This window comes from Syzygium oleosum, unplaced genomic scaffold (genome assembly GCF_021117445.2).
Source record: "Syzygium oleosum isolate NSW1041296 unplaced genomic scaffold, Sole_v2.1 Sole_v2.07, whole genome shotgun sequence".
NCBI lineage: Eukaryota > Viridiplantae > Streptophyta > Magnoliopsida > Myrtales > Myrtaceae > Syzygium > Syzygium oleosum.
The window spans coordinates 12026698-12048576 of record NW_026607491.1 but is presented as its reverse complement, the minus strand read 5'-3'; the positions used below and the strand labels follow the sequence as shown (position 1 = coordinate 12048576).

Below are 21879 nucleotides of genomic sequence, written 5' to 3'. Positions count from 1 at the left end.
CATAGAGCCCGATCATGTTGAGGAGGATAGCCATCATTCATTTGAGATAGTTCAAGTTGTTCAGGCTTCCTCTGATATGCCGTTGCCCGTTCCTGAGGTTTCTAATGCAGCTATCATGGTGGCCAAAGTCATGGTCGATAATGGTTTTGAGCCAGGTCAGGGTCTTAGGAAGGAAGGCCAAGGCATTCATGCCCCGATTGAGACAAATGGACAATCCCACAGGGCTGGTTTGGGATATCATGGGCCGGGAAGCCGCGGACAAGACCACAGTTGTTGCAGAGGCCGAAGAGGAGTAGGTCAAAGTCCCTTACCACCTCCCATTGACCACATCTTTCGCTCAGCTGGAGTAGTGGGGGGATATGAGCGTTTAAAGCCGAGCCCGACTAAGGATGATCTCGGGCTTATCTTTCCTAAGTCGCCACAAGCCCTAACTGACTCGCCTAAGAAGCACGGTAAAGCGATTTTGGTCAGTTTGTCTGATGATTCTGAGGATGACCAGCCACCATGTATTTTCAAGAAGCCGGAGTCGAGGGTGGTGGACTTTGACTTTAATGATGGTATACCCTACCTCACCGGTTGGTTTGCCGAGACCTCCATTGGTGCAATCACTGAAGGACCATTTGAAGGGATGGGCGCTCGCCCTCAAGAGTAATTATTTCCAGTTTTCGTATCTCCCCTGCGTGGGAATCTTTATTGCTTTTTTGATTTTCATTCCAATTCATGTTGCACTTAGGTTTTTCAATCCAATAAGATGTAATTCATTGATTCGATATCAGTAAAATTACAGAGATTTTTATCATTTTGACTCTTGTTGAAGTGCCCCAAACCAACCCGATGACGATAACCAACGATTGGAAAAATTTGTCATCTACGGTAAGAACTGAGGGTTGGGCTTCTCAAGAATTCTCGTCTCGAGGTCTTCGAAAGCAAAATGAATTTCAAAAAAAAGCAATGATCAATTTTCGAAAATTGCATGTAGTTAAGCCCTGTCTTGTCTTTTTGATCCCTTTCTTTCATGTTTCAGGACTAATCTCGAGGCATGCGAAGGGACGGCAATCATGGATCCTCATATATGTGATGCAAGTCAATCCGATGAATCAGACGATTCTAATCCGAATGATGAAGAGATACGACTGAACTTGGAAATCCATGAGAAATCTAAGCCTCTGACTGTTGAAGAAACCGTAGTGATCAATCTTGGCGACATGGAGAATCCTAGAGAGGTGAAGATTGGGGCATGTCTCCCTAAAGATGTGGCCAAACGCTTGACCCAATTGTTGAAGGATTATCAAGACATCTTTGCCTGGTCTTATACTGACATGCCGGGTCTCGATCGATCGATCGTCGAACATTGTCTACCGACTGATCCTTCGGTTGAGCCCGTGAAGCAAAGGCCGCGAAGAGCTAAGCCAGAACTGGCAAAGAAGATCAAGGAAGAGGTCATGAAGCTTCTTGACGTGGGATTTATTGAGACTACCCAATACTCAGAATGGGTCGCTAATATAGTCCCAGTGTTGAAGAAAGACGGTCGGGTTCGAGTGTGTGTTGACTACCGAGATCTGAACAAAGCTAGTCCTAAGGATGATTTTCCACTCCCACACATTGATGTGCTTGTGGACAGCACAGCCGGGTTCAAACTATTTTCCTTCATGGATGGTTTCTCAGGTTATAATCAGATCTTGATGAATGAGGATGATAAGTTGAAAACAGCATTTACCACTCCATGGGGGACATTTCATTACAAGGTGATGCCCTTCGATCTCAAAAATGCTGGGGCAACTTACCAGCGGGCAATGGTCACGTTGTTCCGTGACATGATGCATAATGAGATTGAGGTCTATGTTAACGACATGATTGCAAAAACTCGGCGTGGAGAAGATCACATAGAAACCTTGACGAAATTATTCGATAGGCTTCGCAAGTTCAAATTGCGCCTCAATCCGGCAAAATGCGTGTTTGGGGCAGCCTCTGGCAAACTACTCGGCTTCATTGTCAGTAACAAAGGGATTGAGATTGACCAGTCAAAAGCGAAGGCCATTTGTGAAATAAAATCTCCCTCTTCGGTGAAGGAAGTTCGTAGCTTAATGGGTAGACTAAACTATATAGCCAGATTTATTTCTCAGCTATCTGAGACAGCGAAGCCTTTCTTTAAACTTCTCAAGAAGAATGCACTGGTTAAATGGGATGAAGAGTGTGAACTGGCATTCGACAAGCTTAAGCACTACTTGATGAATCCACCGGTGCTTGTTCCGCCGACGCCGGGGCAACCTCTGACCCTATACCTTACAATCCACAGTGAGTCCTTAGGTGCCATGCTTGCTAAAAAAAGTGAAGAGGATGGAAAAGAGCGTGCGATTTATTATTTGAGTAAGAAGTTCACCGCCTCTGAGATGAACTATTCTGAAGCAGAAAGAACGTGCGCAGCACTGGTCTGGGTGCTACACAGGTTGAGGCAATACACTTTGCACTATCAGATATTGCTTGTAACAGAGTGTGATCCCATCAAATACTTGCTCAATCAACCCGCTTTGATTGGAAAACTGACAAAATGGCAGATTCTCATCTCAGAATTTAATGTTCAATTCTTGTCTAAAAAATCAGTCAAAGGATGAGTAATTACTGATGTCCTGGCTGAAAATCCTGGGAAAAATGAGGATCTGGGTCCGCTAGAGGATAGAGTCATGTCAATTGATGAGTATGTATGGACCATGTATTTTGATGGGGCCGTAAACTTGTCAGGATCAGGTATAGGGGCAGTTTTAATATCCCCAGGTGGACAACATTATCCGGTGGCGGCAAAACTGATATTTCCTTGCACGAACAATATCGCTGAATATGAAGCATGCATCCTCGGGTTACAAGCTGCAATCGAAATGAGAGTAGCTCGACTTAAGGTGTTTGGAGATTCGGCCCTCATTATTCTTCATACCGTTGGTAAGTGACAAACTAGAAATGCTAAGTTGCAGCCCTATCACGCCTATCTAGAGGAGTTGGCGGAAGAGTTTGAAGACATTTCGTTTGAATACTTGTCAAGGACTCAAAACCATTTTGCCGATGCTCTGGCTATGTTATCGGCAATGCTACGAGTAACAAGTGGGTTAGAAGTTGAACCTTTAAAGATAGAGGTCTTACAGAAACTGGCTTATTGCATGACCACGACAGAAGAGCCCGACGGCAAGCCGTGGTATCATGATATCAAGGCATATCTTCAAACACAGGAGTTTCCTGAGAAAAGTACCGCATTTGACCAAAAGTATATCAAGAAAATGGCGTCGAAGTTCTTCTTGAGCGGAGAATGCCTATACAAGCGGTCCTATGATTCGGTTTTATTAAGGTGTGTTGATTCAACCGAGACTGTTCGTTTGATGCTAGAAGTACATGAGGGAGTATGTGGTCCGCACATGAATGGTCATATGCTAGCAAGGAAGATAATGAGGATGGGTTATTATTGGCTCACTTTAGAGAGTGATTGCATTCAGCATGTCCAGAGTTGTCACAAATGCCAGATCCATGGTCACAAGATTAATACTCCTCCGAATGAATTGCATCAGATGTCTGAACCCTCCGAATGAATTGCATAAGATGTCTGAACCATGGCCATTTTCTATGTGGGGCATTGATGTGATTGGCCCAATCAATCCTAAAGCGTCAAATGGACATCGGTTTATCCTGGTCGCTATCGATTATTTTTCGAAGTGGATTGAAGCTATGTCCTATACGATAGTGACGGCCCGGAATGTGGTGAAGTTCATTCGTCGAGACATCATTGCTCGATATGGAGCACCTGAGACCATAATTATTGACAATGGGTCGAATCTAAATAATAAATTGATGGATGATCTATTCAAGGAGTTCAAAATCAAGCATCTGAATTCCTCTCCATATCGTCCGCAGATGAACGGAGCGGTCGAAGCAGCCAACAAGAATATCAAGAAAATTTTGGCTAAAACAGCTGAGAACTATCGTGATTGGCATGAGAGATTATCTTTTGCACTTATGGCATATCGAACTTCTATCTGGACATCTACAGGGGCAACTCCATATTCTCTTGTGTACGGTATAGAAGCAGTTCTACCTGTTGAGGTTGAAATTCCTTCGTTACGTATTCTTTCACAGGTACAATTGTCAGAAGCAGATCGGATCCAACAGAGATTAGACCAGTTGAACATGATTGATGAGATAAGGCTTAGAGCTCTATGTCATGGCCAGTGCTACCAACAACGAGTTGCTAAATCTTTCAACAAGAAAGTCAAGCCTCGACATTTTCAGGTAGGCAACCTTGTCCTGCGAAAGTTATTGCCGATAGTTCCTCTTACAGAAGGAAAATTTGCCCCAAACTATGGCGGCCCGTACATTATGAAGAAAGTCCTTCCAGGAGGTGCTTTGATTTTGGCCGAGATGGATGGTCGTATTTTTTCCAGTCCAGTTAATTCTGATTCTGTGAAGAAGTATTACTCTTGATTTGTACTCATTCTGACTTTGTTTCTATCAAGTCTCAAATTGAATTTCATGAATCAATTGACTTTCTTGTTATGTTACTAAGCTTTGTTTGAGGAAAGCTTTTGATCTGGCAATCTGTTTCTGTCCTAATGAAGCGATCATATTGCATGAGAGACTTCAAGATGACGAAAGGCAAGTCATTTCCATACACGTCCTGAATAATAATCCCCAGTGCGAGTTGAGTGAAAATTCCTTGCTGACAAGGTAAAGGATTATCTCACGAAAAGTATGACGATCAAAATAATAAGAGGCATTCATTCCCTCTATCTAAACACTACAGGTTATCATTTGCTTAACCCCTGTCAGGAACAACCCCATACTGGGGCAATTTCTTAGAAAGTTCAAAATGGTTAGAATTTTCTTGCTTTCACTTGCATCAATCTTCAAGTATATTTACTGCATGCAAATTCTGTGTTAGCTCGAGTGCCTTAGATATGACGAAGAGCATTTCTTTCTATATCCTTACACAGTATACCCTTTGCATACCCAATTTGAGCGGTGAATTCATTTCAACCCGATTGATGATGATTCTCGTGATAAACATATGAAATCATCTCGAAGCAAGTTCAAGGTGACTTGAGGCAAATGGGAGCTCAAAAGAAAATTCATCAGAAAGGACGCAAAAGGACTCCATTAAATCAAAGTTCTCTCTCTCGGAAAAAGCTCTCTTAAGAAAGAGGGAGAAAAATCTCTCGAAAAGAAAATCTCTCTCTCTCAAAAAAAAAAATTGATGAGAGAAAGAAAGGCTTCGGCGAGAACTGAGTCGATATGCGAGATCATTCTTCAAGGAAAAGACCATTTGAAGGTTCATTTGTGGAGCAATCTTTAGAGATAGATCAATGGTACCAGTAGCATGATTGGATGATCACCAATTTCCATGTTCATAATACCCCCTTTGATGGAAATAGGCCATTCATTTCAAGCCTACCCGAATCTACGTTACAACCCTTGCCGAAGTCTCTTCAGAATAGGGCACTTGAGTTAACGTAGAGTTTCAAATGCTTATAAATGTTGCTCGAAGAAGTGTGAGCAAGATTTTTCTATCTCATTTTTTCAGGATTCCTGACTTATAAACCCGGAGCAGCTGGTGATATCAATTCTTTCAAAGCTATGACTCTCATGAGTCCCCATTGTGAAACCTTTGACCAAGCCTGAGTTTCAGTCCTTATAAAGACCTCTCAGATTGGCCAAGTCATACTGATTTTGAGAATATCCGAACCCTTGTCAAGCACGATAAAGAGAGTTTGAGTGATTCTTATACCCGCATCAAAGGTCGGGTCAAAAGCCTTTCATTGAAAGTGAGTGGAAAGTCATTTCTGATTAAAGGTCTCTCATTTAATGTGATCAAATTGTCAAAAGGACGAAATTGTTATTCTTATTGATAAATTCCCCAGTGAAGCTTGGTAATGCAGGCAGATTCATGAATTATGTTTCTTTGCCCATGCGAATATGTTATTTTAACCTTTTCTCAGGTAAAAAATAGGTGCAATGCAATTGGCTCTGTCATTTTTATAACATAAGAAGAATTCAGGTACGTCTGCTAATTATTCTTCATTGTTTCTCTTTTCGTGTTCGCTCAGTGGAATAGGAGACATGATCTCTCTCATATGTTCACCAAGTGGAATAGGTGACATATCTCTTTGTATTGCCCAGTGGAATAGACAGCACACCCCATTTCATGTTTGCCCAGTGGAACAGGCGGCATAGTTTCTCATTCCGTGGTCACCCAGTGGAATAGGTGGCACAACTAACCTCATGCTCACCCAATGGAACATGTGACATGATCCTTTTCGTGATTGCCCAGTGGTATAGGCAACACGTCCCTTTTAATTCTTTCTTCATATCATGGAAACTATAGGTAACAGATAGGCAATCTTGTACCTTGAGAACCTTACTTCTAGTGGACTAGAAGTTTGGAAATCGAGGGGGTTCATAGCATTATAAAGCTTTCCCTCACTTCGGCGCTTTTTGTGCGATCCGTATGTAAGGTTCTTTCATCGCTCTTCATGAAGTGAGAAGCCTTAGCATACGTTCCTTATTGTTTGCATATCACGCATCATTGCATTTAAAAAAAAAAATTGGAATTAAAACCCAAAAAAAAAAAAAAGATCATTCATCATTTTGCATGGTTTAAATTTAGATTTTAGTCTTTGAGCGAAACCTCTGCGAGCCTCCACTCAAAGAGGGGCAGCTGTTGACACCTAAATTTTAGAGACCCAATTAATCATTCATTGCATAAAAATTAGGGATCGATCCCGGTCCCTAGAAAAAAATTAATTAGTTAAATTGCATATAGATATTAGGAGCATTTCATTGATAGTTAATTAGGCCCATATAGTTTGCACATTTATCAAACATACGGCAACGAATGGCTCTGAGCTTAATTCAATCAAGCCCATGACCAAAAGTCACATGTTTTGCATGTGTGATCTTTGGTCGCAAGAGATCTTCTGTATATATATATTTTTCTGCCACATGGAGGACCAAGAAGGAAGGGAGATTCATTATATTTGGCCGTATTGTCAGAAGATAGGAGGGAGTAATATCCTATCTGCATATATCTTTAATCCATGGACAGTAATTGGCAATATATCTTTTGGAAATTCCATTAAAAAATCTTGGGCGTCACGACAAGGCAAGGGGGAACATTCTTCACCGAGGCGAAGGCAATATATAAAGGAAAGAGGAAGTGTATCAGCAGATTTTGTTTCTTGGTATCTTTGTGCAAAAGAAAAAATATATATGAAGGATACAAGAAGAGGAAAACGGAATCGGTCAACGTGGGGGATATATATTTGGAATTACGTTCTGGCGTCAGGGGCACAAGCAAAAAGGGAAGAAGCCAAACGTAATATGTTTTAAATATTCTCGAGTGGGTCTCTTTCTAAAAAGGCCTAGACATTCTCACTTATAAAAGGATCACGTGCAGACAAGAGATGGGGGGGAAGCTCGAGAATTCCCAGAATAATTTTCAGAAAGACGCGAGTGATACACGTGAGATTTGAGGGAGAGAGAGACTCGGCCGCATACATGCGCAACAGCCACCGCGTTGCCCCACCGCCGCTCCTGCACTGCCCGTACTTACGCCGTGTTCACCGCTGCCGTTTGCGCCTCCTTGCCGTGCCGTGCCCGTGTTGCTCCCCGGGCCCCCATCTTCTTCACGGTCAGACCTGTGGCCGTGAGGGTCACACTGCTGCTGCTGTTGCTTCTTGCCTGCGCGAACGACGACGCCGAGCTACCGATCTCTGCTGCTCACGAAGCCACCTACTACTGCTCTCAGCCCGATCCACCTGCTTCTTTTGCTGTCCTGCCGCGACAACTTCAGCCCGACGTCCCTGCATGACCAGACCGGTCTTGCCATCGAGTTATCTTCCAAGTGACAAGTGAAGACTTTGATTGTTGGGCTTTGAGAATCAAAGTTGAATAATCAAAGAAAATCGTTACGAGAGCAACCAGATTCGGTCAAAGGTTGAGTGGTCATCAAAGCTTGTTATTGGTCAGAGTCAAAGACCGAAGAAAATTCTCTTTGGGATCACTAAATTTCTGCGGAGCTTACCGCCGCTGACTACCACCGCGAGCCATCTCGTCGCTATCCGTCACCGTTCAGTGCCGCCTTAGGTGAGTTGCTGCTGCCACTCCGTCCTGACGCCCAACACCTGCCGCTGCTGTTTCGTGACACCCAAAGGCTGCCCGTCGCCGCCGGTGTTGTCCCGTGCAAGGTCAGTCCTTGCCGCCACCACATTCGCCGGTCCGTTTGCCGTCGGTCCTCTGATCCGCACTCCCGATCCGGCAGCGATTCAAATTTGGAAAGTTATTTGCGCATTTAGGTAAATATCTCATCCGAATCAATTTGGATATTTTATTGCTTATTCCATGCTTATCGTTATCTAACTTTGCATATTTGAGCAATAGGCACTATTTCAATTAGGATTTATTTCTTAATCCACAACCGCACACATGGGAATAAGTCTATCTATCAGGCTTTAGATAGAATTATTTTCATAGCGGGTATTTCGAATTTTTAGGGTCGATCTGTCAGGCTTCAGGTCGAAACTTAGTTCGAAAGATTTAGCGGTTATAATTTTTCATAAAAAAGAAAAAAAAATTGCACCTTTGAACTCCAAGTCAGAATTCATCAAAATTGCCGAATTGAGCATTTTTTTGAGATTGGTACCGAAAGGACGTTAGGATAATCTAGCGTAACCAAGTCCCGGATTTATAATCTCTGGTTCGTAGAAATAAAATAGTACTCCCGCTATTTTATTTAGGTTTCTAATCAACCTACCTTAAATGATTAGTGGCGGCTCCCATTGAAAATATTTGCATGCTCATAATTAGACCTAAGTTGCGAATTGGTAGAGTTTGGGAGAACTCGAGCTAGGTTAGTTAATTTAATTGATCTAGTAATCCATTAGCCTAAGATTGGAAAACCTGATTTTTAGGTCGCGACAATTGTATCGTTTAATCCATAGCAGAGTTCTATACTGCTCCTCATGTGGAGTTAGTTACACCGATCGAACCATGTAAATGTGGTATTGGTCTATAGTAGGGTCTTGTGCTGCTCTCCCTATGGAGTATTTCACACTGACCGAATAATGTAAAAGTAGCATTCGATTTATTCCCTTATTCAATTGATCATTATGTTGGACCACTTTGTTTTTCCCAACACCAATGAGGTAGAGCGACAAGGTTGTCTTAGTACTTAGTAGTTTAGTAGATCTACCAAATGTCAGGGTTTCACTGGCCAATAGATGAACAGTCACTTGAAATTGGGTGGAGAAGACGGTGACGATTAAACCAAAATGTCTTTGAATGATGACAAAAATTTACTATGTCTCTATCTATTTTGATGGTTTTGCTCCAAGGTGGTGGAGGGTTTTCCTGACCAGGGTCCAGAGTGAGAGTAACAAGGTGGTGAGAGTTTATTTTATTTCTTCCTTTCCGCAACTTGCTCATCGATCGCCCTTTAATAAGTTAACTAGAACAATCACGCTCGAGATAGGAAAGATTTCCAGCGTCCGAATGGCTACTTCGGAGGAACCACAATTCGAGTACGACGTGTTCTTGAGCTATAATTGACGCGAACGTGATGCCGGCAGCTTCTTCCCACAGCACCTGCACGACGCCTTGAATCTGAAAGGCATCAAATCCTACAAATATGGGGAAGATCTCGAGGAAGGTGAAGAAATGGCCCCGGCAGTCGACGAGGCCATCAGAGGTTCTCGAATTGCCGTCGTCATCTTGTCGACACACTACGCTTCTTCAGCGTCGTGCTTGAACGAGCTGGTGAAGATCCTAGAGCAGAACAAACTGAATGGGAGAAGGGCGATGCCTCTGTTTTACGGAGTGGAGCCGACCTGGGTCCGAAGGCAGACAGGGAGCTACCATGAAGCAATGGCGGAGCACGAGCGCCGGTACGGGAGTGGTTCGGATAAGGTGAAGCTATGGAGAAAAGCTCTTGAGGAAGTCGGGGACATACGCGGGTGGACTATCGCCACGAATCAGTACGTTCGATGCATACGTTCTATTTTTTCCGGTAAAATTAAACGATAATCAAGAAATCGAGGCATTAGGATAAGAGTCCCATGTACTTTTACCCTTCAAGAGGCAAAAGGGTATAGAATCGTCAATATTTGCACGGAGTGATTTCTTCTGATGCGTGAAACGTTACCCCCCTGGGCGGCGTATTTTCTTGAAAAATCACAAGAGTCTGTAGTCCCGATAAGGTTAAAAGCGACGCCGCACTTGTTAACATCGCGAATGACTCGATTGCTCCAAATGTTTGTCTAAAGGACTAAGGCGTGCGATTTGGGTTTTGAATAGAGGCGAAGCGGAGTTTGTTCAAGGAGTTGTTCTGGAGATCGGAACGGCGCTATGGCACCCGAAAGCGCCGACCGCCCCGAAACCGAATCTTCGTCGGGCCAAAGTCATTGGGATTTTGATTGTGTTTGCAGTGTTGTTTTGCTCTCCAACCATTATTATTGAAACGTCCAGGCCTCGTCTGCTCCCCAGTTCTGCAAGGATTGGTATTATCTCTTCCAATATTGGCCTGTGCCTCTGGCAATCACTTTGCCAAAGGCCTTTGGGCCTGTAAAGGCTCTTGGCCGAATGTGAAGGCATTACAATTTTTTTTATGGAGAGCTTTCAGGATGTGCATTTCATTTCCAAAGTCCTCTAAAGTTCCTTAACCCAAGGCAGGGCCATAGTAGCTTTGAGCTTTAGGATATTTGGAATGCTAATACATTTTTTTTTCCAATTTACCCTTGTTAAATTTTCGAATTTCTGAAACTGCCCTCACCATTTTCCACCTTGAGCGACGTGCTGGCGACGCTAGATGTAACCGCCAGTAGGCCAGATTTATGCAATTGTAAAATTACGCTTTACCCAATACTATTTACATTTCGAAAAACTATTTTGCATTTCCTCAAAAGCCCAACCAAACATAGCCTATGAGGGCGACAAGGAGAGCATCGCAAGCAACGCTCCGCATCCGCACTTTGTTCATTCTCGTGAGCCAGGTCAGTGTCTGACCCGGGAACGAACCAAGATTTTCCTGTAACTGTTCATTTAATTTGTCTGACTTTAATTGCAGTTTCTGCATCCATTGCTGGGATAGGTCTTCATGGAGGGCGTGGCGTCCTAGGGGCGGTTCTCAACAGTGATCTGAGCCTTTCGTGCCGGTGTCCTACAACATGAGGGAGGATCTTCAAGCTGATGGAGTGGCTGGGGAGCAAGTTCAGGAAGGAGGGTGGCGGCGGCGGCGGGGTCGGCGACGAGAGTATACGTGGGGAGGATTCTTGCGTCTGCGAACATGGCGTTGTTGGTGCTTCAGTCTGTTCGCCATCTTATTGCCGGTGTACATGCCCAAGGGCCCTGGGCCAATGCCTTGACTATTCAATCTGATGAATGTTTCTTTTAGAGACCAACCAGCGGAGACAAACTCTCGTATTTAAGCTTTTAATTCTTCCGTCCCAAGAAAAAAAAAGAAGCTTAAACAAAGCAAATGGGTAAATCATGATTGGGCAAATTTCATGGAAAATATCAAAGATGGACATGAAATCTTGCCAAGTAAAACGCATTATCTGCTTCAATCTTTTTATTTTGTTGATTTACTTTTTTAATACGACATACAATTTCATCCAATGAAGAGCTTAAAGTGAGTTAAGTGGGTGGGTATAGACTTTAAGAGATCGTGTTAAATATGAATGTGTTTAGTAATGTCTCTTGGGTTGGTCCGGGTATATGTCGCTAAATTGTCGCTAAAACTTGTCACAAAAGTGCAATTTAGTCCTAAATCTTTTAAATAAAGCAATTAAATCCTTAAACTTGTCACGAAAATACAATTGAATTCTAAAATTTCAAAAAGTGCAATCAATGGAAGGACTTAATTTGATCAATTTGACAAGTTTTAGGATTTGATTGCACTTTTTGAAAGTTTTAGGACTTAAGTGCATTTTCATAACAAGTTTTAGGACTTCTAGTGGACTTATCCCAAAAGAAATTGAGTTAAATGGGTCAAACCATCTACCGACTTGGACTATGGTGGTGACCTCCTATCTACTTCAGTTGTGCTAAAAAAAACGAGACGATAACTTATCCAAAAATAACAGAAAAAACATGAGAATCCATTGGGACCAAGCTGAGTGATTTAATTAAAGGCTGGTTCTACAATTTGTATGTTGCTCATTCATGAGCTCGGGACTTATTCATGTAAAGCAAGCTTTCTCGTCATTAAAAGCAATCGATATTGGGTTATGACAACAGATGCGTTTAAGAAGCGAGTCTCTTTGCGGAATTCCTAGAATCCTGAGTTCTAGGATCTCCAAACAACACGACAGGAACCAAGAAAACGATGATCTTTAATGCATGCTCATCCTCGACAACGATGATCTTCAACACGACAGAATCCTTAGTTTCATTTCGCAGCGCTTGGTAAGTAATTGAACTTGTTGTTCGTCTAATCGGTGTAATTCTCGAAGTTATGTCATAAATTCGAAGTTAGGTGAATTTTGAACTACGAGGTTGTATTGAGGAGTCGTTAAGCTGTGGAATTATGTAGAAGTGATAGTTTAGAGCATTGTGGAGTCGTAGGATTTGACTAAAATCGATTTTGAATTATGATTTGATCGAAACGAATTTCTAAAGTTTTGAGTTCAAACTCCGCAAAGCGGATAGCTTCAAATAACTATTTTAAACATGCATTTTGGCACATAGGAGTCATTTTGTCAACAATTAAATTTGGTATAGGCCATTAATAGATAAGGTAGCTTGTTAATTGATTTTAATATAGTGTTACGATTAATTGATAGGAATACATGTTTGTCGGCTCAAGGAACTTTTGTAGGTTGGTTTTCAGCTTTCCTAGGTGAGTGGTGCTATCTCTTCTATGAATTTACAAACTAATATCTTGAAAGTGGTAGAGATTTAATATAGTATGAGTTATGAAAGAGCATATTTCTTGAATAAGTTGGATCAAGCTTTTATTACCTTTTTAATCTCATGAAAAGGCATTGGAAAGAATTATTTGAAATAGTTTGAAATGATCATTTATGAATGTCTTGATTAAATGCTTTGTGAAAGAAATTCCACGGGTTATATGTATTGATTTGTGAAATACCTTATGAAGTGCATTTTATTCGATATTGAATTGTGAAAGGTTGTATGATTTGGAATCTGGAACTAGTTTATGAGATGAATTATGGATTTGTTTTGTGGGTTACTAGAGAATGGTGTTAGTGGATTTTGCTCATGTCGCTATGATTTGAACCCATTGAGGGGTAAGTATGCATACTGCTATCGAGACATCTTTTTGGGTCGAACCACTAGCTGATATAGGTGGAGAACTAGCCGGGGGAAAACTTCGTCGCCTTTGTCACAGGCGTCAAACGTGACCATAGTTAGATATTGAACATTAGATTGGTCGATGAAATGAACTATTGACGTTTGATTTGATAGAGATTGATAAATGAAATGGATCATTGATGGTTAGTTTGTTATTGTTGATTTTATATTGTTGATAGATCTTAAATGTAAAAAGTTTTGTTGAAAGCATATAACCCACTTTTAATATTTTACGTATATCATATGCTAGATTTGGGATTGATGAGTTCTGTTATCGTTTTATAAAAATGCATAGTGAATGTTCGATCTGCTTTGAAGAGATGTACTACTTACTGAGCTGTGATTGCTCACTCTGTTCATTACGAATCTTTTCTAAGTTCTTCTTCTAGCGCCAAGTAGGACGAGAGCGATATTGATGGGGAATTTTTGTAGTTGAACTTTTGGGTATGAGTTGAGATAGTTGAATTATGTTTGAAATGGTATTTGTTTAGGTTAAGTTTGTTTGTTTGGGAAGATACATATTCTCGAGGGATCTTAGAAACTCTAATTGGGTAATCAACTTACTACTCTATTAGATTTATAAATGGATATATACATTGATAACAGCTTCATGTTGGTTTGTGTTTGAGGTTATATCATTCGAGTGAAAGGACAGCCGTGTTAGTCCCTTATTTTTGTTGGAATGGGGCTACGACTTAGGAAACCTGTATGTGCATGTTTATTTGATGTATATGGTTTGAGGTAAATGATAATTAGGATATACAATCAACTACAAAACATAAAGTTTCTCTTTTCATGCGTAGCTAATAGTAAATTGCTATCTAGAGGTGATTGATTCATGCCTGAATACTAGGGGTAAGCATGGATCCAGGATAAGTGGAAATCGGACCAATCTAGCCATAGGAACCGGTCCGGTTCCGGGTTCTAGGTTCCTGTGGTTACCGGTTTCTATAAAAGTGGAACCGGTAATGTACAGTTCGGTTTCTGCTTCCTAAGTAAGAACCGAATCTGGAAATGGGAACCAATGAATCGGACCTGACGTTGCGCACGATTGCTTTGTTTGCCAAAAAAGTGAAACTTTGAAGCCAGATTGATGTCCCAGACGACTGAAATTCTTAATAGATAGACCACCAAAGGTATTGTTCTGAAGTTGCCAAATGCTTGATTTGGTTACTGTCCCCAAAAGGAAAGGACCATGAGCTTCACGAAATGTCTACTCGCATACTCTCTCTCTCTCTCTCTCTCTCTCTCTCTCTCTCTCTCTCTCTCTCTCTCTCTCTCTCTCTCTCTCTCTCTCTCTCTCTCTCTCTCTCTCTCTCTCAACTTTTCTATGCTAATAATAAGTTGTATTTGGAGGGCTCATCTTTCAATTCAAACATGGAAGCAAAGACGGAACAAAGATGATGGATAATATTTCTGTTCTGGGTTAATTTTGCAGGATTGATTTTCGGAGAGAAAATGATGCTTCTCAAAGAAATCGTGTTTGCCGGTTCTTTCACGGGGCCTGGAGTTAAGCATCCGCTACTTGTCGACAACTCAGACAAGAGCGCAAGCAATCGGAGCATAAGAAGGTTTCTAGCATAATCTATCTAAAGAATAATAAAGAAATTTCGGTTGTGCCATTTGAAGTTCTGTGTTGATGATTTTGTGTGCTTTCCAAGTGATGCACATATTAGCTTTAGTTGGTTGCTATTGACAAATGGGGATTTTTATTGTTGCGTTCACTTTCATTTTGCTTAACTAAAAATTAAACAAAAGAAAGAAAAAATGACCAAAAATAAATTGGCCAGTTCCCGGATAGACCCTGGAACCTTCCTTATGATGTGGACATCGTGCCATATTGAGGACATCATGGTTCGAGATCTTTGGAGTGGAAGCGATCTTGGATTGGAACTTGAAAAATCATGGATCTCTTGGCGCAACACGATCAAATTTGATCAGTTGCAAGGAAACGGGCCGCTGATTAATACTCATCGCTAATGCCGTGACGGATGTCGTTTTTTTCGCGTTTCGGAGTAGTTTTGATTTTTTTTTAAAGTTTTTTAAGCGTTTTTATTAATTCTAGTGGCGTTTTCGTAATTTTGCGTTTAGGGTTAACACCATATAAAAAGGGTGTTTAAGGTTTATTTGGAGGAACATGATTCACTTTAATACAACGAGAGGTTATTCTCTTCTTTGAGTTCTCTGTGGACTTGACCTTATCAAGGCCTTCCTTGTGGCGGTCGATTCGACTAATCGAGCATGATAGCGAATTCTCTTGTTCGTGGCGTCTATAACGTCGATTGGTTGACACAAGTTTGTCAACATGTCACGTTTAAACCGAGGTTACCAATCACAGGTTCGATTGGGGGTCGAGGTTTTGCGATTCGCACTTTTCAAATCTTCGTAGAACGATCAACTTCCACTCAGATTCACTTCACCTTAGAACCTATTGACAGGGTAGGTTCTAGGTTCCCTGATATGCATGATAGGTTCTAGGTTCTAAAAACTGAGGAACCGGTTCCGACATTATAAGTTCCAAGTTCCAGGAGGAACCTGGACTAATCCTGAAACCACTCACCCCTAACTTGAACTTACCTTGGCGGACATCCAGAGTTTTACACGTTTTAGTCGGCCACGAGTTTCCCTTTTTTGTCCTCCTGAATCGTGACATTCTACCTACTTCAATTGTGCTAAAAAAATGCATGATACTTATCCAAAAATAAAAGAAAAATGAATTTCAATATTCAAAACATGAAAATACAGTCATTACTAAGGCGAGTGATTTAAAGACTGAATACAATTTGCACCACGGGCATCCATGAGCTCGGGACTTATTCATGTAAGGTACGCTTTCTCATCATTATAAATATTGAGATCAGGCTATAGCAACAAAGGTGTTTTAGAAGTGAGTACCTTGTGAAATCCCTAGATCATAATTGCTAGGATTTCGGGAAAAGAACATCACAAGTGTCATAATTTTCGTACGGCGCTCACTTGAGGACCGTAACTTTTTTTTCAATCACTTGAATGCCATAATTTATGTATGGCACTCACTTGAAGGCCATAACTTTTTTCCGATCACTTAAGTGTCATAACTTTTTCCCGATCACTTGAGTGCCATACAACTTTTCAATCGACCACTTGAGTGTCATAACTTTTTTAAAATGTTCACCACAAGTGCTATGCCACGTCGGACTTTCGACACTTGGGTGAACTTTTTTTAAAATTTTTGGTACATAATTGATCGATTGAAAGTTATGGCACTCAAAGTGAATGTTTTTTTAGAAGTTATGGCACTTAAGTGGTCGAAAAAAAAATTATGATACTCAAGTGAGTTTATACGAAAGTTATGGTACTTGTGGTATCCTTATTTCATATAATTTCCAACAATGCGACATGAACCAAGAAGATGATGATTTTCAACGCATGCTTATCCTCAGTTGGATCTTCATGTTGTGTGGAAGTCTCCATTTCTCTATCACTTTATTGCCCGAGTGGTTGCAAGAGAGACAACGGAGAGAGAAGAAGATGAAGGAAAGTTGATGCGTGACACGCAAGAAAAGAAAAAAGAAAACTGATATATAAAAGAAAAGGGACTCGACCTTCAAATGCTAAAAAGGTAAGAGACCTAGAAAGAGCAATATAATCAGAACACTGCGAGGCTTTCAGCTAATAGGGTAGGTGACAAAGGGTGGTCCGATAGAAATACCATACTTATATTTCTAATAGCCGGAAAAAAACAGAAATGAAAAAGAACAGGTGGTCGAGCTTATCTATCATTCGTACATTAGCGATGACACATCGTGACTATTTGAGTACAAACTCCACCAAAGCAAAAAAAAAAAGTAAGAAAATATAAAATAACGTAAGAAAAGTCTCCTGCGGTCCTGCCTGCTCGCCTCCAAGCCGCCGGGTCAATCCATGTCTTCTTCTTCCTGCGTATGAAATTGCAGCGAAGCAACACGGGTAGCAAGCAAGAAATTTCCCTCGTGAAAAACCATCAAAACCCCCAAAATATATGTTTATTGTGGCACATTTAGCCTGAACTTTTTTTTGTGAAATAAAAAACGCCAAAGTATGCCCACTTTGACACATTTACCCTAAACTTTTTTCCTGCGAAATAAAAAACCCCAAACTTATACCAGTATGACAATTTACCCCCCATCAAGGTTCGTCAAATGATTTTTCAGTCAAAACAGCATTGTATTTATTTCACTTAAGCCACATGAGCGCCATGTCAACTCGTTTGCTTTCGGCATCTATGTAGGCAAATTTTTAACGTTGCTCATTGACTGGAGGTAAATGTGTCATATAGGTACAAGTTTGGAAATTTTTGTATCACATAAAAAAGTTTAAGGTAAATGTATCACAGTGGGGATAGTTTCGGATTTTTGATGACTTTTTCCCTTAAATTTTCAGTGAAACAAATGCACCATTAGTTTAGCTACATGTTCGCAACAATAATTGAGAGACAATTACCACTCAACCAATCACGCTAACAATTTCAAGAAAATCAAAGCAAGATGTGTCTCGATGTATTATTTCTCCCAAGAAATTTCAAGAAACCAAAAGCGACAAATGATTAATGACCGAGAAAGGAACATGAACTCACATTAGAAAACGCAAAAGTATTATAGATACTTTCAAAAATAATTTTATTCTCGATCCGAGGAAAGGGTAGACAAAATTCCCTTACTAGGCCCAATGCAGTTTGACCCAGATTCTTTCCATCAAAGCCGAAATTTTTTTTGTAGCAACATCAAGTACTCTAAACAGCGAAACAGAGAGGAATAGGCAGTTAAAGTAGCATTCTTGATTGATTGGATTCGAGGATCCGAATTACAGAACGAGCCCGATCTATAAGTTTTATTCATTCATGCAAAGCACTCATTTCTATACATACAAGGTTCTTTCTCCTCCCATACGGTCGTTATAGAAAACACGTAGCGAAGGGCACGGTTGGCGGTCTTTAAAGATTAATCATTGCTGTGACAATGTTGGGGGCGGCCATTACTGATGGGGACGGAAACAACGAGGTTTGTGGTGGCGGGAATGGTTCGCCACTAAGAATTGAAGGCCATTGCCAGCTTTCGTGGTGAGTGAAGGGTGTCCAGAAATGGTCGCGGCCAGTAGTAAGGAGAGAATGAAGAGTATGTTGTCCAGAAATACTCTCAGGTTTTCTCTTGGCTTCAAGGTGTTGCAGTTTAGCTTTGACTTCTTCAACGAGTCCTTTGATAAACTTAGCTTCGTCTCTGTTTAAATGAAAACAGAAAAAAAAGAAGCATGGGACAAGTCCACATTAGTAGTAGGACGCTAATTTTAAAGTTTTATGTTAGAGCAATGTGCATTGTTGGGTAAAAATTTGGTAACAGTTAATATATTCAGATCCAATCTTTCTTCGTCAAATTGGCTAAGTACCCCCCTCAAATGCTTGTTACATATTTTCATATCAACAAGAAAATTCATACACCAGACCAGACCATCTTTTTCCATATTTTCAAAGCTTATTCACTTACTATTTGAATCAAATCAGTGGTTCGATACGACTTGGAAGTAAAGCAGGCGATTCGAAAACGGGCCACTTGAGAATGGCAAGAAATCAGGAACTTTCAAATAAATAAAAACGAATAGAGATCCTTTGCCGAGAAGGGGAAGCATTATCATGTGCCTTTATCTCGAAATGACCCAAACCGCTCCTAGATTTCGGTCGTCCCTCACATAGATTTTTTGACCTCAATCTAACTCCTCTCTCTGTAGAGCCAATAACTTCATGCGAGGGATAAATGAAATTTTTATCAAATCTAGGATCCTTATGCCCATTAAATTCCGAAAATTCGTAGTATGTTTGTGGCATCCCATTTCTATCTCGGCATAGATCTAAGGTGCTAACCCAAACCCCACCCCTCCAACTATTTGCATCTCATAGTAGGCATGGAACGTATTGATCTAATGGAGGAATTTTGATACCAACATTTGTCCTCGTTTTTTTGGAAAACTTTCCCATATATTTAGGCTCTATCTATTTTGCAAAAAATGAATTATTTGAAAAACATTTTCCTAACAATAATCGCTTGTATTAATTGAAACAATTGTCATTGGAAAATGTTATCGTTATTTATAAAACTTATGTCTAAACATTCTCGTGAACGATGAAAATTTTCATTCATTAATTAAAAAAATATATTTTTCAAATAATTTATTTTTCGCGAAACAAACGGAATCAGTATTCTCAATCCACATGTCTAGTTTGGTCGCTTCATCCTCTTATTTAGTTCTACTATAGATCTCTCTCCCCGTGTCCGTGCATGCCTACCCCTATCCATACCTCCTTGCTTAGTTGTTGCTCTTCGCCCATACCCTCTTCGTCGTTATTGCCTACCTCTTTCTACCTCTGTGATGACCGGCGGCATAGAAAAGATAGGGAAAAAATCGAAGAAAACAGGAGGAAAAGGAAGGGACTGGCCCGGGAGGGGGTGGGGGGGGGGGGGGGGGGCGGCGGCGGGGCGGGCGGGGTTTTGGGGTGTCTCGTGTTTGATGAAATGTCTGGATCTCGAGAAAGATAGAACGCGCCCAGCAAAAGACAGAATCCAGAGAGTGGTATCAGAAACTTACGCATTGTCCTCGAGATGCGATCCTGGGAAGTTGGAAGTAATGGAAAGAGCATGCCTCCATTCCTCCACCATGTCTGAATCTTTGCCATGCCTCCGCTCATGCTTGGCCATGGCTTCTTCATAAAGCCCAGTCCGTTGCATCACTTGGCTCGGCTTCACTTTATAGAATACGGTAACCACCAGCTGTTCCTTGCGCTTGGTACGCTCGAAGATCTTCACCAGCTCTTTTAGACACCATTCAGAGGAGGCGTAGTCTTGGGAGAAGACGACGATGGTGACAAGGGATCGTTCAATGGCCTTTTTGAGGGCCGGCGTTAATTTTTCACCCTGGTGGAGGTCCTCGCTATCCACGAAGGTTTTGATGCCACTCCGGACCAAAGCCTTGTGTAGATTCTTCAGGAACCCCTCGCGCACGTCCGGTCCTCGGAAGTTCACAAACACATCGTGCTTCGACCGTTCCTTCGAACCCATTCTGGAATCGACGATGAAACTTGGAAATTCTCTCAGCTCAAGTATTGGGTGGAATTTGGGTAGTTCATGAAGGAACTTTCTTGCTTGCTACCCGTGTTGCTTCGCTGCAATTTCATACGCAGGAAGAAGAACACATGGATTGACCCGGCCGCCTAGAGGCGAGCGGGCAGGACCGCAGGAGACTTTTCTTATGTTATTTTATATTTTCTGACTTGGTTTTTTTTTTTTTTGCTTTGGTGGAGTTTATACTCAAATAGTCATGATGTGTCATCACTCATGTACGAATGATGGATAAGCTCGACCACCTGTTCTTTTTCATTTCTTTTTTTTTTCCTGCCATTAGATATATAAGTATGGATAAGCTCGAATGATGGATAAGCTCGACCACCCTTTTTCCTGCGAGGCTTTCAGCTAATAGGGTAGGTGAAAAAGGGTGGTTTGATAGAAATGCCATACTTATATATCTAATGGCTGGAAAAAAAAAAGAAATGAAAAAGAACAGGTGGTCGAGCTTATCCATCATTCGTACATGAGCGATGACACATCATGACTATTTGAGTATAAACTCCACCAAAGCAAAAAAAAACAAAACCAAGTCAGAAAATATAAAATAACATAAGAAAAGTCTCCTGCGGTCCTGCCCGCTCGCCTCTAGGCGGCCGGGTCAATCCATGTGTTCTTCTTCCTGCGTATGAAATTGCAGCGAAGCAACACGAGTAGCAAGCAAGAAAGTTCCTTCATGAACTACCCAAATTCCGCCCAATACTTGAGCTGAGAGAATTTCCAAGTTTCATCGTCGATTCCAGACTGGGTTCAAAGGAACGGTCGAAGCACGATGTGTTTGTGAACTTCCGAGGACCAGACGTGCGCAAGGGGTTCTTGAAGAATCTACACAAGGAATTTCTACCTACTTCAATTGTGCTAAAAAAAGGCACGATACTTATCCAAAAATAAAAGAAAAGTTAATTTCAATATTCAAAACATGAAAATACAGTCATTACCAAGGCGAGTGAATTAAAGACCGAAGACAATTTGCACCATGGGCATCCATGAGCTCGGGACTTATTCATGTTAGGTACGCTTTCTCATCATTATAATTATCGAGATCAAGTTATAGCAACAAAGGTGTTTTCGAAGTGAGTACCTTGTGAAATCCCTAGATCATAATTGCTAGGATTTCGGGAAAAGAACATCACAGGTGTCATAACTTTCGTACGGAGTTCACTTGAGGGCTGTAACTTTTTTTTCAATCACTTGAATGCCATAATTTATATATGCGCTCACTTGAGGGCCATAACTTTTTCCCGATCACTTGAGTACCATAACTTTTTCCCGATCACTTTAGTCACTACAAAAAAATCGAGTTTTTCCGACGAAAATTTCCGACGAAAAAATTTTCGTTGGAAATTTGCAACGACATTTCCAACGAAAAATAAATTCGTCGGAAATTTCCGACGAAAAGTGCTTCGCCGGA

The 21879-nt window shown here is 41.1% G+C and overlaps 1 protein-coding gene across 1 annotated transcript; it reads right to left on the bottom strand.

The window, feature by feature from the left end:
* Positions 1-18116: 18116 nt before the first annotated feature.
* On the bottom strand, positions 18117-20579 carry LOC115664613 (toll/interleukin-1 receptor-like protein). Its single transcript, XM_030586524.2, has 2 exons — positions 19936-20579; positions 18117-18575 (listed from the first exon to the last, which is right to left on the bottom strand). The coding sequence occupies exons 1-2, from the start codon at positions 20403-20405 to the stop codon at positions 18293-18295; spliced, it is 753 nt and encodes a 250-aa protein (XP_030442384.1). The 5' UTR covers positions 20406-20579; the 3' UTR covers positions 18117-18292.
* Positions 20580-21879: the final 1300 nt, after the last annotated feature.